Source organism: Spermophilus citellus (assembly GCF_964194105.1).
Source record: "Spermophilus citellus genome assembly, chromosome: 8".
Classification (NCBI taxonomy): domain Eukaryota; kingdom Metazoa; phylum Chordata; class Mammalia; order Rodentia; family Sciuridae; genus Spermophilus; species Spermophilus citellus.
The window spans coordinates 53,184,252-53,201,234 of record NC_138189.1 but is presented as its reverse complement, the minus strand read 5'-3'; the positions used below and the strand labels follow the sequence as shown (position 1 = coordinate 53,201,234).

The window sequence follows — 16,983 nt, the reverse complement described above, 5'->3', positions numbered from 1 at the left end:
ACAAAGTGAGTCATTTTAGATTGGTTAAATGAATAAGCCTCGCCTACCTGTACCCTATAATAAAGATTTCTTCAGTGCTCCTTTATCTACATGAGATAACTTAGCTTTTGCCATTTATTTAAGACACACTTTTGTAAGAAACTATACCATTTATTTAAGACACACTTTCTGTAAGAAACTATACCACTCATCCTTGGTTCCAAGTATTTTTCTCCATAGAGAGACTTATATTACCCTAGGACTCAAGGTACTATATTTTGGATTCTTGAATTACTTTTCAATGTAGGCGGCAGTACTGTTCTGAAATTTTAAATCTTACCTTTATTTCTGAAAAAAAAAAAAGAGCTATGTGTGGTTATACGCCGTGTGTACTACATGGTATACCAAATGATAGCACAGATGACAAAATGATAAAGTATTCATGTTTGTGATTCCTTTGCTATTAACAAATAGGTTAAATGTCAAAAGAATTAATTTTAATTATGTAAGAGAAAATATTAAAATGTATGCTTGTACATGATTTTTTAATTTTATATTGGTCTTAAGACTCAAATCCATAAAAATTTATCGCTGCTTTTCTTAAGTATCTTTTGTCATGTGTTATAATAGCGAGATCCCCCAGAAGAGGAAATACCATTTTGTACCTTAAAATCCTTTCCAGCTGCTATCGAACACACTATACAGTGGGCAAGAGATAAGGTAAAAGTTCCTTTTTCAGACAGTTTACCTTCTTTGAAGTGAGAATGTGATATATCCAACTTTAAAAAAAGACTTGTATGTGGAACATTTTTCTGTTCTCCCTTACAGTTTGAGAGTTCCTTTTCACACAAGCCTTCATTGTTTAACAAATTTTGGCAAACCTATCTATCGGCAGAAGAAGTCTTACAGGTAAAATTAATGCATTTTAATACAAACTTAACATTTTGTGTCATTATAATCTTAATTTCAAGTTACCTGTCTTACCTCCATAAAGAATGGTTAAAACATTAGTGTTGTACATAAAAATTAAAAACCATACATGAGGAATCTTGAAATTATGTCACAGATGACCTTATTTTAGTTTGATTGAACTATATGAAATTGTCAATGTTTAACTATGTTTGATCTGCAATAATGATAATAAGAGCAACAAATAATAAAAGGACTTGCTAAGCTCTTAGGGGAAAAATTGAGGAAGTTTTAGTGAAAATGTTTGGAGTAAACAGTAATCTCAGACTTAACTGCTCTCATGATAAGGGCAACTTCAAAGATGTTTCCTTGTATTCCTTAATCATATACTACTGAAAAGTCAGCTTTTTATAAATATTATTAATAGAATTCTTTGTACTCTAAGTACATATGTAGTAATAATAACATAGCTAGGAAAACACCTATCTTGCGAGCGTTAAATTTTTCTATGAAATCTCCTACCATTCTCTTCCTATACAAGATCAATTAAAAGAAAGAGGCAGAAGAGAAAGGTAGAGACAAGGAACTTGAGGTGAAAAATAGAATAAAAACATTTAACAGAGATTTAGAAAGTGTATGTATGTGTTTTTAATTTGAAGTGTATTCATGTTTTCTTTTTCTCTTCCATTCTAGAAAATACAAAGTGGGCAGAGTTTAGAAGGCTGTTTTCAAGTCATTAAGTTACTTACTAGAAGACCTAGAAATTGGTCCCAGTGTGTAGAATTAGCAAGATTAAAGTTTGAAAAATATTTTAACCATAAGGTAAGTAAGCATTCTGGGACATTAAGGAAAAGTCTGACCTTGACTCAACTAGTTATTTCTAAATTAATTTTATTGACCTCAAATGTCTACTAATTTTTTTTTTTTTTTTTTTTTTGGTCAAGGTTTTCAGAAATTAGTAACAGTGGGACTTGGTGACACACATCTATAATCTCAGTTGCTCAGGAGGCTGAGGCAGGAGGATCCCAAGTTCAAAGCCAGACTCAGTAACTTATCAAGGCCCTATGCAACTCAGTGAGACCCGTCTCTAAATAAAATACAAAAAAGAGCTATGGATGTACCTTGTGGTTAAGCGCCCCTGAATTCAATTCCTGGTACAAAAAAAAAAAAATAGTAATAAGCAAGAACGAGAGCACACGCTAATTTCTCTTTCAATGTTACTCATTGGAGAAAGCATTTAAATTCCACTCATTGGCTTTTCTATTATGCATTTAACTGATTCTGTCTCCTTGTATTCCAATCATATTTGAGAAACACAATTTATATCTATTACCTCAAATGTAAATTGAGGATAATAAATTATCCTCATAGTATAGTATCTGATACTTAGGGGTAGACTGAGAATCAAATAAGTTAATACAGTTGAAATATTTAGAACAGCACATGGCACATGAGTAATCACTAAATATTACCTATTCTTACTTGCAATTACATACAGTTGCTAGAATGTTTACTGTAACTCTCTTTAGTCTCTCCCTCTCTTTGGGCTCTTACCTATAAGAATATAAAGTAAGTTCACCTTTTTTGAAAAAAAAAAATATTTGATTTTGTCTTTTAACTTCCTTCATGCCTTTGCTTCTTAGAAAAAATGGTTTAATCACCCAATGATTAAATGTGACTTCTTTCCCAGATACTCTTCAAATTGTTGTTACCACGATTGTCAGTGCCCTCTTTGTTTTAGAATTTTTTAAAAACCTCTTTTAGTTCTTATTTTCTGTGGGGTTTTTTTTTTACTTTTTTTTTTATATGGAAAAACTTCAGTCTCATAAATGTGGAGGAAATAATATAATGAACCCACTGTGTCATAGTCATTTATCTTTCACCTCAGCTTAATCATTATCAATTTACAGATAATTTTGTTTCATCTATATTTCCATTCACATTCTCCCCTAGATGATTTTGAAGCAAATCCCAAATATTTTATCTCAAAATACTGTGGACTGTTACTTGTTATTTGTTGTAAGGATTAGCTCTTTATAAAAAACAAAGTGATATGTAAAATATGCCACCATTTTTATAATAGTGAATGAAGTATTGTACAGTTGTGTTTGCTAAAGATATTTAGAAAAAGGTTTTGATAAAAAATGACAATAGAGGTTTTTTCCAGGTATCGGGAGTAATGACAGGAAAATGGACAAGCAATATACAGATGATTGGGAACTTCACGATATACCTTTTTTAATGTTTTTTGATTCATGAAGCATGTATATATATATATTAACACATAGAAATGTTTAATTTTAATTTAAAAATTTAGTTGCTATCCAGGCTGATACCTATAATCCTAGTGACTTAAGGGATTTAGCTCAGTGGTAAATTGCCCTGGAGTTCATTCCCCGGTACAATCAATCAATCAATCGATCAGTAGGTTCTCATGTACTATTGAGGGTTTCTTTAGTTCATGTTTTTTGTTTTTGTTGTTTTACTTTTTTCTTTAGGCTCTTCAGCTTCTTCACTGTTTTCCTCTGGACACACGATTAAAAGATGGCAGTAAGTGTAACCCAAGCGTCAAGAAGAAATTTTTTTTTTTTTTTTTTGTATAACAAAGAGGGTCTCCTTCCATCTTATTCCCCTTCTCCCTTTTTTTAAATTTTTTTTTTTTTTAGTTTTTTTTTTTTTATCCCCCTCACATCATCATACATGTATTTTGTATAACGACGAGGGAAGAAGAAATTTTTAACGTAACTTAGTACTAAACTGTCAGCATATATTGAAAATAATATTTGAATCTTTTTGTTAGGTTTATTTTGGCAGTCACCAAAGAGACCACCTTCTCCAATAAAATTTGATTTGAATGAACCTTTGTAAGTATTTATATCAATTTGAACTGTGTACATTTCTTAATTGCAAGGGCTTTAATGTTAAATGATTGCATAAGCAAATTATTAACAAATAATTCTGACCACAACTTTTCATTTCACATAAATGTAAATCCATTTACTCACATGGTAAACAACTTCATTATTTTTATCTACTATAATGTAAAACCAAAATCATCTCATTAACTTTCTCAATAAAAAAACAAACTGATAATAAGTGTTTTATACTTAATAAAGCTGAGAATTTTTAATTATATGGAGGAAGCAGCAGTTATTACTGAGTATCTCCCTAAATAATTTCAAATAAATTTTCAAAGGAATTGGTCTCATTTCTGGATGAACTATATTAATGCACATTAGATTCACACTTATTTATATATTTTTATTAAACACTTATCTTGCCTTCACTAATCTTCCTTTCTACAAATAGCTCTTTGCTAAATTTTCTCATCCAGTGCTTGTAGGCCTCCAGTCACCTTATCCTGCTTCTCTATAAAGTTTAACCTTTTTTGTTTTTAAACAGTCTCTTGTTTAGATTGAACCTGATGTATACTCTTGAATACCTGGTATATAATATTTTCTTAGGAATTAAAATGAATTTTCTTCCACAGGTTTAAATTTTCTACTTCTCACCATTCATTCCTTTCCTCAAAGTAGTCATGATAACTACCTGAATATTATTACTGTTCAGTGTTTTTAAGAATAAACATTTAGGGCTGTGGTTGTAGCTCAGTGGTAGAGTCCTCTCTAGCTCTTGTGCAACACTAGGTTCAATCCTCAGGACCACATAAAAATAAATAAAGGTATCATGTCCATCTACAACTAAAAAAATTTTTTTAAATAAATATTTAATATTTTTTCTTTTATAATTTTGGCAGTTTTGTTCTAAACTGGAATTTTATTAAAACTGCATTCAGACTTTGCTTTAATTTTTTATTTCAAAAGGCACCTCAGTTTCCTTCAGAATGCTGCAAAACTATATGCTACAGTATATTGTGTTCCATTTTTAGAAAAGGTAAGATATTTTTCAACCCCTAACAATTAGATGTAAAACCAGGTTAAAATTAGTTAATTGAATCAAAAAATTTAAAAAAAGTTTTTGTTGTATTGTCCAATCTAACATAGCAGAAGAATTCATTCCAGTATTACTAAATTGAAGAAAATTGAATTTTACTTTCTGAATTTGCATATGAAACAGTTATTATAAAAGCAGTTATACTTTATTTTTAAAATATTTCTAATCTGTTATTCTGTTATAAAAAGCTAAAATGAGCCATTTCATAGCAATTTAAAATACTCTTAGAGATTCTTTTCATTAATTATTTTTTATTTATTGTAATATTAACTTACATGTTTCCAGAAATCTAAAAACCCTCCCCTGTATTGAACTTTCTTACCCTTATCAGTATAGTCACTGTCCTAGACATCATGTTTGTTGACTCATATCCAAAGGATCACATATAATCTTGCAAGACAAGTGTGCATTGGTTGATTTTTTTCACAAATGCATATTGGAGCTAAATAAATTGCTATATTCTCACATAGGCCAAATAAAGAAATATGAACTGGATCCATATTATACTATATATATATATATGATTATTTTGGATCCAGGTAAAATTGCCTATTATAAATCCAATCATTTTCTAGTTAATATATATAAAATATATCACAAATGTCTAATAGCAATAACAGCATTTTATTTTTTACAAAAAATATGGCAGCTATTTTATAAGAGTAGTAATTGACCTCAGAAGCAGTATATTCATGCCTATAATCCTAGTGACTCAGGTGGCTGTAGCAGGAAGATCTGAAGTTCAAGGCTGACAACTTAAGTGAGAACCCTAGCAACTTCTCAAGACACTCTCTGAATAAAAAGGTTTGGGGATATAGCTCAGTGGTAAAGTGCCCCTGAGTTCAATCCCTAGTACCAAAAAGAAAGAAAAGCCTTGTGTCCAAGCAGCTTTTTAATACTGAATATGGCTCCAAAAACCTTAAATTGATCTAAGTTCATCTTGAGTCATTTGAATATTTTTCTGTTTTTCAAAGTATGAAGTCCATTTGCTTATCTGTTGAACAGAATGTTGTGCAAGGGACTTTGTAAAAACATTGGTGCTAAAAATAGTAAAGGTAATCCCTTTTTAAAAATCTGCAAAAAGAGCTAAAATTTCAGGTTTGCTGACAGATAAGTACTTTTTCACCCTAGTTCCTCCTCCCCCTATAGCCATTACGGGTGATAATTTTATAGAAATAAACCTAAGTGTCTCAAATGGATATAGCCTAAATATTTCAGATGGTAAATTATTCACAATTTGGGTAAAGGACTTTTTGGATGTTTTTAGCTTTAGAATTCAGAATTAGAGAATTATGTTTGTTTATTGCTTTTTTAAAAAAACAGGACTTGTCAACAGAAGCCCTTGTGAGTATTCTTTCAGAAGTAAAGATTCAGGAATTCAAACCTTCCAACAAGGTAAATTTTAGAAATTAATTCATTTAACAATAGTCTCGTGGACTTTTGTTCGTATCAAGTTCCATTCTAAACCTGGAGAATACTACAATAAAACCTTACAGATGTTATATTTCAGTGGGACAGAAATGTACCATATGAAGTGCCAATAAACACATAATATCAGTATAGACAGAAATGCTAAGAAAAAATCAGTAGGGGAAAGAAATTAGAAAAGATAAATATTTTGTGTTTTACTTTGAGATAAGAAGCTAGTGGATGATTTTTAAGCAGAGGAATAACAATATGTTAAAAGGATAAATGACTAAGAATGAATGTTAAGACACACAGAAAAGCAGGAAAAGCTGTTCAAAAGTTCTTGTAAGAACACAGGCAAGAGATAATGGTTTGAATAAGTGTTGTAGGTTACTGGTTGGGAAAGAATTGGATTCTCTATATAATTTACTGTAGTTCTGAGAGGATTTCTAAGGGATTTAAAGTGGAATGTGAGAGAAAAAAAGATTACATTCTTGGTTGAAATTAGAAGTAAGCTTAATTGTTCGGAGTTAAGGAGATAAGAAGATAAAGGAAGTTAGTACAGAGAAAAGAAGGTATGAAATCATTGCCCAGCAGAGTGGAAAAGTCTCTTAATTTAAAATGTAGTAAAATTGCAAGACAACCCTGAAGACCCACTGTGCTTAACATATTCTACTAAATATTGGTGGAGAAAAGATTATTGCCATTTTTCAGTTACATTTAGCTGTTGGGGTACTATTATACTGTAGCATACATGGAAAATTGGATATAACTAAGACTGTGTAATTTTGTTTATCAAATATGCTAGGGTGCTGGGGCTGGGAATATGGTTAAGTGGTAGAGCACTTGCCTAGTAAGCACAAGGTCTTGTATTTGATTGCCAGCATCACAAAAACAAACAAATGGAGCTGGGGCTGTAGCTAAGCGGCAGAGTGGTTGCCTAGCACTAGGCACTAGGTATAATCCTTAGCACAACATAAAAATAAATAAACAAAGGCATTCTGTCCATCTACAACTACAAAAAACATTTTAAAAAAAAAGGGGGTGGGGTTGTAGCTCAGTGGTAGAGCACTTGTCTTGCATGCTTGGCCCTGGGTTAAATCCTCAGCACCACATAAAGGTAAATAAATAAAAATAAAGATATTGTATCCATCTACAGATTAAAAAGTATTTTAAAAACACACAGAAAAGAAATATAATAACGATGGGTCATAAAATTTAGGCAACATAAATAGGAAAGTTTGAAAATATCAAAGCATTTTTCTTTTTCACAAATTTAGTGTGTGCATTTTTTGCATGCACTCTAAAAGTCATCCACTTTTACCCTTTAACTATATGAGATAAAGTGGAATAATGACTTCCTACAAAGTTCAAGGAAGAATTAGTGTGTGCAGTCTTCCATTCTGCCTTTTACTTAGAAGGAAGTGAAGTCTTTTAGGCAGTTGTGCTATATGAAATGTTCATGACATGTAGCCTGTAAAGAATAAAAGTACAATAAAGATTAGTAGAAGTTTCAAATGAAGAAGTTTCCTAGCCCATGTTTCTCTCATGGATGAAACTAGACAGAAGCTAAGGAAACATGCTTCATTAACTTTACTGGCCTTTATTTCTCTTCCTTCAGTATACTGGCTTTCATTGCTTCTATGTGTATCAAAAGTTCAAGGATAATAAATTTTCCTGAGCAGTTAAGCTATGATTTTAACATGAATTATGGTCTTTTTACAATTCTTTTAAGTAGTTCATACCAAAAGTATCAATTAGACATTCTGACATACAAAAGTTTCTGCTTTCTTGACTCTAACATGTTAAATATTTGTAATAATGTTTAATCTGTGAAAACATGAATTGGATGTATTTTTAAATGAGAAATAGTACTTTATTAAGTAATTATGAAACTAGTTTTTTATTTGAAACTATTCATATTCTATGGAATATTTAATAATTTCTTAAGGATAATTATTTGTGATATATACCACTTTTAACATGATAAATTATTGTATTATGAAGAAAAACATTCTTTAGGAAAGAACTTTTTTTCAGCATTCAGTTTATATATTTTATATACTTTTATGTGTTATTTTATTCTTCAATTTCCTTTACTACATAAAACAGCTCTGCACTAACTTAGGCAGTTGATTGAAAGTAGATTTGTCAGAATCAAAATTATTTTAATGTTAACTTCATTTTAGTGTGAAATTTTAAAAGAACTACATAAGCTATTCAGTTAAAATATTTTTAACACCTAGTATGAAAAGGTTTGTTCTAGATATATTGGAGGTCTCTCAGTGAACAAGATAAATAAAGAGCCCTATTCTCACACAATGTATATGCCCAGTGTGAGAAGAGAGATAATAACCTAAACAAAAATATAACCAGGCATGGTGACACGCACCTGTACCCAACTCTTGGAAGACTGAGGTAAGAGGAAGTTGAAAGATAGCCTGGGCAATTTAGCAAGATCCTATCTCAAAATAAAAAAATTTTAAAAGGGCCAGAGATATAGCTCAATGGTAGAGTTCTGGCCTAGCATGCATGAGTACCATATACTGCATGCACCCAGTACCACAAAACAAATATATAAATACCAGTTGTACCAAGGGAATATGTAACATAGTTAAACCATAATGATTAATAATCTGATTAAAATACATGGAGGAAATATTTTTTCTTTCTGACCTATTTGAAAAAACAGATAAATGATGCAGAATGTGGTAATGTTAATAAATATGTCTATTTAAAGGTTGTTCAAACAGATGAAACTGCAAGGAAACCAGATCATGTTCCTATTAGTAGTGAAGATGAGAGGAATGCTATTTTCCAACTAGAAAAGGCTATTTCATCTAATGAAGCTACCAAAAGTAAGCAAAACTGTATATAAAAGATTTTTTTTCACAAAGCTCCATACCAAAGTTTGTAGGATTAAATAATAACAGTAGTAATATCAATCATATGAAAGTCACTATTCATCTTTCTCTAAATTCATCATTTTCCCTACTATGATTCTACCTTCAGATGTTGAAATCTAATTCTCCAAATCACATTAACTGCTTTGTTGTTAGCTCTTATTGTTTTAGTTATTCAGATAGTAAGCAGTCTAAAGAGATGAGCAAAGAACTCTTGTTTTTAAAATATTAAAAATTTAGGTTAATGGACTCCTTATTGAGACTAATATCTAGATAGACCCATTTAAATCACTTTAGAATAAAGAATCATACAGAATTCTTTTTATTCTCTGTAATTACTGTCTGGGAATATAAACTGACCTGTACATCTTTGCTGAATGGTCTTACATATTAAAATACAGGAAAACAGAACTTTCAGTTTTTTAAACACAGAACCATTTGCTCTTATGTTTAGGCTTCCTAACTATCTTTTGTTACATAAACCAGTGGTTTCAAGACTTTTGGGATGCTGTGTATGCACCAGTAAAATTTCAGAAAAAACAATTTAGAATAATCACTAGAATAACTGGAAATCTTCCAAAAAGATACATATTTTTACTTGACCAACTGGCCCAAATAGTTGTCAGAGGGAAAATGTCCCAGGGTAGGATTCATGGAGTAAATTTTTAATAAGATCAAATATTGATGTTTTTATTATAAGCCATTTGGCAACAGATACGTGATCTTTAGCTTTCTTATTTTGCTTTTTACTAGAAAGGGGTTTGAGAGAGAAAAACTTCTAGTTTTGTGGTACTAAAGTCATTAATTTCTTTTTATATATTCTCTATATAACTTCAATTGTTTGGATTTTTCTTATATTTTTCAATCATTTAAAAATATAAAAGCAAATCTTTAAATATATATATATATATATATATATATATATATATATATATATTGTTTTTTGCCTAACAATAACTTTACCACTTACTGAGAATTTTGTTCTTCTGTTCACTATGATTAGGTGACCTTCAGATGGCAGTGCTTTCATTTGAAAAAGATGATGATAGTAATGGACACATAGATTTCATCACAGCTGCATCCAATCTTCGTGCCAAAATGTATAGCATTGAACCAGCTGACCGTTTCAAAACAAAGCGCATAGCTGGTAAAATTATACCAGCTATAGCTACATCCACTGCTACGGTTTCTGGCTTGGTACGTTTATTCTTCAAATAAAAATGTTTCTTTTTCATTGCCTGTTTCCGTTGTAGCCCCAGATAGTCACTCAGATGTTAGAGATGGTAGAATAAATATTGTGTCTTGCAATTAAAATTCTCAAGATTTTTTTGAATACACAATAATCTACACTTTGAGGGTTTATGTGTATAAACATTTTAAAATAAAAAATAGCTTAGAAGAGATTATGATCAGTCATCATTGTGTCCTCCATATACAACAGGTACTCTTGAATAAAATGAACTTTCCTATCTTTAAATAATTCAGAATCTTTAGTATGCCCTAGTTATTATACTGTATTTTATTATTATTCTCAAAATATTTTTTCCAAATAATGTAGTTAATTATCTGCCTCTATATTGAGTGGTTTTAGACTGATATATTTTTTGAGTTCTGTCATCTGTTTTCAGAGTAAGAATATTCCATAGTCAAATTAATATTTTTAACTAATTTTGCTTATTAAGTAAGGAATAGATTGAAAATTTACAAATAAAATATACTAAAAATGTAGAGGCCTAAAAATATGAAATTACAGGTGGTGTACACCTGTAATAGCTGAGGCAGGAGGATTTCGAGTTCAAAGCGAGCTTCAGCATGTCATGGCGCTAAGCAACTCAGACCCTGTCTTTATTTTATTTTATTTTTTTTTTTGTGGGTAAGAATAATACTATTTTTTTTTCTTTTATTTTCCAGTCTTTTTTTTTTTATTGGTTGTTCACAACATTACAAAGCTCTTGACATATCATATTTCATACATTAGATTGAAGTGGGTTATGAACCCCGAATTTTACCCCAAATGCAGATTGCAGAATCACGTCGGTTACACATCCACAATTTTACATAATGCCCTATTAGTAATTGTGGTATTCTGCTACCTTTACTATCCCCCCTCCCCTCCCCTCCCAACTTCTCTCTCTACCCCATCTACTGTAAATCATTTCTCTCCTTGTTTATTTTCCCATTCCCCTCACAACCTCTTATATGTAATTTTGTATAGCAATGAGGGTCTCCCTTCATTTCCATGCAATTTCCTTTTTCTCTCCCTTTCCCTCCCATCTCATGTCTCTGTTTAATGTTACTCTTTTCTTCCTGCTCTTCCTCCCTGCTCTGTTCATAGTTGCTCTCATTATATCAAAGAAGACATTTGGTATTTGTTTTTTAGGGATTGGCTAGCTTCACTAAGCATAATCTGCTCTAGTGCCATCCATTTCCCTGCAAATTCTATGATTTTGTCATTTTTTATTGCTGCATAGTACTCCATTGTGTATAGATGCCACATTTTTTATCCATTCATCTATTGAAGGGCATCTGGGTTGGTTCCACAGTCTAGCTATTGTGAATTGTGCTGCTATGAACATTGATGTGGCAGTATCCCTGTAGCATGCTCTTTTAAGGTCTTCAGGGAATAGTCCGAGAAGGGCAATAGCAGGGTCAAATGGTGGTTCCATTCCCAGCTTTCCCAGGAATCTCCAAACTGCTTTCCAAATTGGCCGCACCAATTTGCAGTCCCACCAGCAATGTACAAGAGTACCCTTTTCTCCACATCCTCGCCAGCACTTGTTGTTGTTTGACTTCATAGTGGCTGCCAATCTTACTGGAGTGAGATGGTATCTTAGGGTGGTTTTGATTTGCATTTCTCTGACTGCTAGAGATGGAGAGCATTTTTTCTTGTACTTGTTGATTGATTGTATATCCTCCTCTGAGAAGTGTCTGTTCAGGTCCTTCGCCCATTTGTTGATTGGGTTATTTGTTATCTTATTGTCTAATTTTTTGAGTTCTTTGTATACTCTGGATATTAGGGCTCTATCTGAAGTGTGGGGAGTAAAAATTTGTTCCCAGGACGTAGGCTCCCTATTTACCTCTCTCATTGTTTCTTTTGCTGAGAAAAAACTTTTAAGTTTAATTAAGTCCCATTTGTTGATTCTTGTTATTAACTCTTGTGCTATGGGTGTCCTATTAAGGAATTTGGAGCCCGACCCCACAATCTGTAGATCGGAGCCAACTTTTTCTTCTATCAGACGCAGAGTTTCTGATTTGATATCAAGCTCCTTGATCCATTTTGAGTTAACTTTTGTGCATGGCGAGAGAAAGGGATTCAGTTTCATTTTGTTGCATATGGATTTCCGGTTTTCCCAACACCATTTGTTGAAGATGCTATCCTTCCTCCATTGCATGCTTTTAGCCCCTTTATCAAATATAAGATAGTTGTAACTCTGTGGATTAGTCTCTGTGTCCTCTATTCTATACCATTGGTCCACCCGCCTGTTTTGGTACCAGTACCATGCTGTTTTTGTCACTATTGCTCTGTAATATAGTTTGAAATCTGGTATCGCTATACCGCCTGATTCACACTTCCTGTTTAGAATTGCTTTTGCTATTCTGGGTCTTTTATTTTTCTATATGAATTTCATGATTGCTTTATCTATTTCTACAAGAAATGCCGTTGGGATTTTGATTGGCATTGCATTAAATCTATAGAGAACTTTTGGTAATATCGCCATTTTGATGATGTTAGTTCTGCCTATCCATGAACAGGGTATATTTTTCCATCTTCTAAGATCTTCTTCTACTTCTCTCTTTAGGGTTCTGTAGTTTTCATTGTATAGGTCTTTCACCTCTTTTGTTAGGTTGATTCCCAAGTATTTTATTTTTTTTGAGGATATTGTGAATGGAGTGTTTTTCCTCATTTCCGTTTCAGAAGTTTTGTCGCTGATATACAGAAATGCCTTTGATTTATGCGTGTTGATTTTATATCCTGCCACTTTGCTGAATTCATTTATTAGTTCTAGTAGTTTCTTTGTAGACCCTTTTGGGTCTTCTAGGTATAGAATCATGTCATCTGCAAATAGTGATAATTTAAGTTCTTCTTTTCCAATTTTTATGCCTTTAATTTCTTTCGTCTCTCTAATTGCTCTGGCCAGTGTTTCGAGAACTATATTGAATAGAAGTGGAGATAGAGGGCATCCCTGTCTTGTTCCGGATTTTAGAGGGAATGCCTTCAACTTTTGTCCATTCAGAATGATGCTAGCCTGAGGCTTAGCATAGATAGCTTTTACAATGTCAAGGTAAGTTCCTGTTATCCCTAATTTTTCTAATGTTTTGAACATAAAGGCATGCTGTACTTTGTCGAATGCTTTCTCTGCATCTATCGAGATGATCATATGGTTCTTATCTTTAAGTCTATTGATGTGGTGAATAACATTTATTGATTTCCGTATGTTGAACCATCCTTGCATCCCAGGGATGAATCCTACTTGATCATGGTGCACAATTTTTTTGATGTGTTTTTGTATTCGATTCGCCAGAATTTTATTGAGGATTTTTGCATCTAGGTTCATTAAAGATATTGGTCTGTAGTTTTCTTTCTTTGAGGTGTCTTTGTCTGGTTTCGGAATCAGGGTGATGTTGGCCTCATAGAATGAATTTGGAAGCGCTCCCTCTTTTTCTATTTCCTGAAATAACTTGAAAAGTATTGGTATTAATTCTTCTTTAAAGGTTTTGTAAAACTCCGCTGTATACCCATCCGGTCCTGGGCTTTTCTTGGTTGGTAGTCTTTTGATGGCTTCTTCAATTTCATCCATTGATATTGGTCTGTTCAGATTGTGTGTATCCTCCTGACTCAGTCTGGGCAAATCATATGACTTAAGAAATTTATCGATGTCTTCACTATCTTCTATTTTATTGGAATATAGGTTTTCAAAATAATTTCTAATTGTCTTCTGTATTTCTGTAGCATCTGTTGTGATATTGCCTTTTTCATCCCGTATGTTAGTAATTTGAGTTCTCTCTCTTCTTCTCTTCGTTAGCATGGCTAAAGGTCTGTAGATCTGATTTATTTTTTCGAAGAACCAACTTTTAGTTTTGTTAATTTTTTCAATAGTTTCTTTTGTTTCAATTTCATTGATTTCCGCTCTGATTTTAATTATTTCTTGCCTTCTGCTACATTTGCTGTTGTTTTGCTCTTCCTTTTCTAGGGCTTTAAGTTGGAGTGTGAGCTCATTTATCTGTTGGTTTTTTCTTTTTTTGAGGAATGACCACCATGCGATGAATTTTCGTCTTAAAACTGCTTTCATTGTGTCCCATAGATTCCGATATGTTGTGTCTGTATTTTCATTTATCTCTAAGAATTTTTTGATTTCCTCCTTTATGTCTTCTGTAACCCATTGATCATTCAGTAGTATATTGTTCATTTTCCATGTGATGTAGGATTTTTCCTTCCTTCTTTTATCATTGATTTCCAGTTTCATTCCATTATGATCAGATAAAATGCATGGTATTATCTCCACCCCTTTATATTTACTGAGGGTTGCCCTATGGCATAATATATGGTCTATTTTTGAGAAGGATCCATGTGCTGCTGAGAAAAAAGTATATCCATTTGATGATGGTTCATATATTCTATATAAGTCAGTTACGTCTAGATTATTGATTGTGGTATTGAGGTCAATAGTTTCTTTATTCAACTTTTGTTTGGAGGATCTGTCCAATGGTGAGAGAGGTGTGTTGAAGTCACCCATAATTATTGTGTTGTGGTCTATTTGATTCTTGAACTTGAGGGGAATTTGTTTTATGAATGTCGCAGCACCATTATTTGGTGCGTAAATATTGATAATTGTTATGTCTTGTTGGTGAATGGTTCCTTTTAACAGTATATAATGACCTTCTTTACCCCTTTTGATTAACTTAGTCTTGAAATCGATTTTATTCGATATGAGGATGGCCACCCCTGCTTGCTTCCAAGGACCGTGTGTGTGGTATTTTTTTTCCCATCCTTTCACCTTCAGCCTGTGTATGTCTTTTCCAATCAGATGTGTCTCCTGTAGGCAGCATATTGTTGGATTTGTTTTTTTAATCCATGATACCAGCCTATGTCGCTTTATTGGAGAGTTTAAGCCATTAACATTCAGAGTTACTATTGATATATGGTTTGAACTTCCATCCATGTTTGATTGTTTATCCTTTTTTTAAAAAATTTAGTTTGTTTCTCCATGATTATCTTTCCCCTCGCCCTCTATCTTTACTGAGGCACTTCCCACTGATGGTTTTGGTTATTGTTTTTCATTTCTTCCTCGTGTAGTGTTTTGCTCAAAATGCTTTGCAATGCTGGTTTTCTGGCTGCAAATTCTTTTAACTTTTTGTTTATCATGAAAGATTTTTATTTCGTTGTCATACCTGAAGCTTAATTTTGCTGGATACAGAATTCTTGGTTGGCATCCATTGTCTTTCAATGTTTGAAATACATTGTTCCATGACCTTCTTGCTTTCAGTGTCTGTGATGAAAAATCCGTTGTTAACCTTATTGGTTTACCCCTGAATGTAATCTGTCTCCTTTCTCTTGTAGCTTTTAATATTTTCTCTTTGTTCTGTATATTGGATATCTTCATAACAATGTGTCTTGGCGTTGGTCTACTGTGATTTTGTGTGCTCGGTGTCCTGTATGCATCTTCAATTTGTATATCTGTTTCCTTTTTTATCTCTGGAAAGTTTTCTGTAATTATTTCATTCAGCAGGTTACTCATTCCTTTGGTTTGAATCTCTGTACCTTCTTCTATCCTGATGACTCGTAAGTTTGGTTTTTTTATGTTATCCCATAACTCTTGGATGTTTTTCTCATGATTTTTTACCAGCCTTTCTGAGTTGGCTAGACTCTTTTCAAGATGATATATTTTGTCTTCGTTATCTGACATTCTGGCTTCTACTTGCTCCACTCTGTTAGTGATACTCTCAATTGAATTTTTAATTTGGTGTATCGTTTCCTTCATTTCTAGAATTATTGTTTGATTATTTTTATAATCTCTATCTCCTGATAAAGATGTTTAACTTCTTTTTTTATCTGTTTATGAAATTCATTCTCCTTGTGTTCTTTCGCTGCTTGAATTTGCTGTCTTGTATCCTCTTTACAGTTCCATTCCATCTGTCTAAGGTGTTCCTTGAGTTCTTTATATGACCATTTTACTGATGACTCTAGGTCCTCCTGAATATTTAGGCTGTCCTGCATTGTTTGTACTCCTTTTCTTCCTTGTTTTTTGAAGCTGCTCATGTTACTTCTTGTTCTGTTTGACTGCTGAGTTACTGTTTACTCCTATAAATTAATTTGATGCTTGGGAGGAAAGGTATTAGAAGGGAAGCGAAGAAGTCACTAAAGAGAATGAGAGTAGGCAGGTAGAATTCAAGGAAAGGGGGATAAGAAAAATGAAAAGACTCAAGAAGAAAAAAATAGGAACTAAAAAAAGAAAAAAAATTTAAAAAAATAATAATAATAATTTTAAAAATTAAAATTAGAAGGAAAAAAATTTAAAAAAATATTTTGTAAAAAAAAATTAATAAAACAACAAGAAAGAAAAAAGAAAATGAAAGAAAAACCCAAATCAAAAAAAAGAGAAAAGAAAAAAAGAAAAAGAAAAAAAAAACAAAACCTAATAAATGCTGTCTTAGAGTTTGATTAACTTCTCTTCCAGTAGGTGGCGCTGTGCCCACCAGGTCAAGTTTCTCCTGTCTATACGCGGGAACCAATCACTGTTGCAGCAGCTCCTCCCAGACTGGGCGAGTCTCCAATCCTGAGTGTCTAGGGCCTCCTCTTGTGTCTAGTCACTTCCCACTTTTCCTGTAGCCA

General features: G+C 32.4%; 1 protein-coding gene across 3 annotated transcripts in view; it reads left to right on the top strand.

Annotated features, from left to right (window-relative positions):
* The window catches only part of UBA6 (ubiquitin like modifier activating enzyme 6), a 94,162-nt gene that overhangs the window by 66,388 nt on the left and 10,791 nt on the right, over window positions 1-16,983 (top strand). For all 3 annotated transcript variants that reach the window (XM_081303050.1, XM_081303049.1, XM_081303051.1), the window contains 9 exons: window positions 610-699; window positions 808-888; window positions 1,582-1,710; window positions 3,387-3,438; window positions 3,689-3,752; window positions 4,713-4,782; window positions 6,166-6,237; window positions 8,990-9,107; window positions 10,156-10,349. In XM_081303050.1, coding sequence (XP_081159176.1) covers window positions 610-699; window positions 808-888; window positions 1,582-1,710; window positions 3,387-3,438; window positions 3,689-3,752; window positions 4,713-4,782; window positions 6,166-6,237; window positions 8,990-9,107; window positions 10,156-10,349 — 870 coding nt within the window. The remainder of the gene's footprint in view (window positions 1-609; window positions 700-807; window positions 889-1,581; window positions 1,711-3,386; window positions 3,439-3,688; window positions 3,753-4,712; window positions 4,783-6,165; window positions 6,238-8,989; window positions 9,108-10,155; window positions 10,350-16,983) is intronic.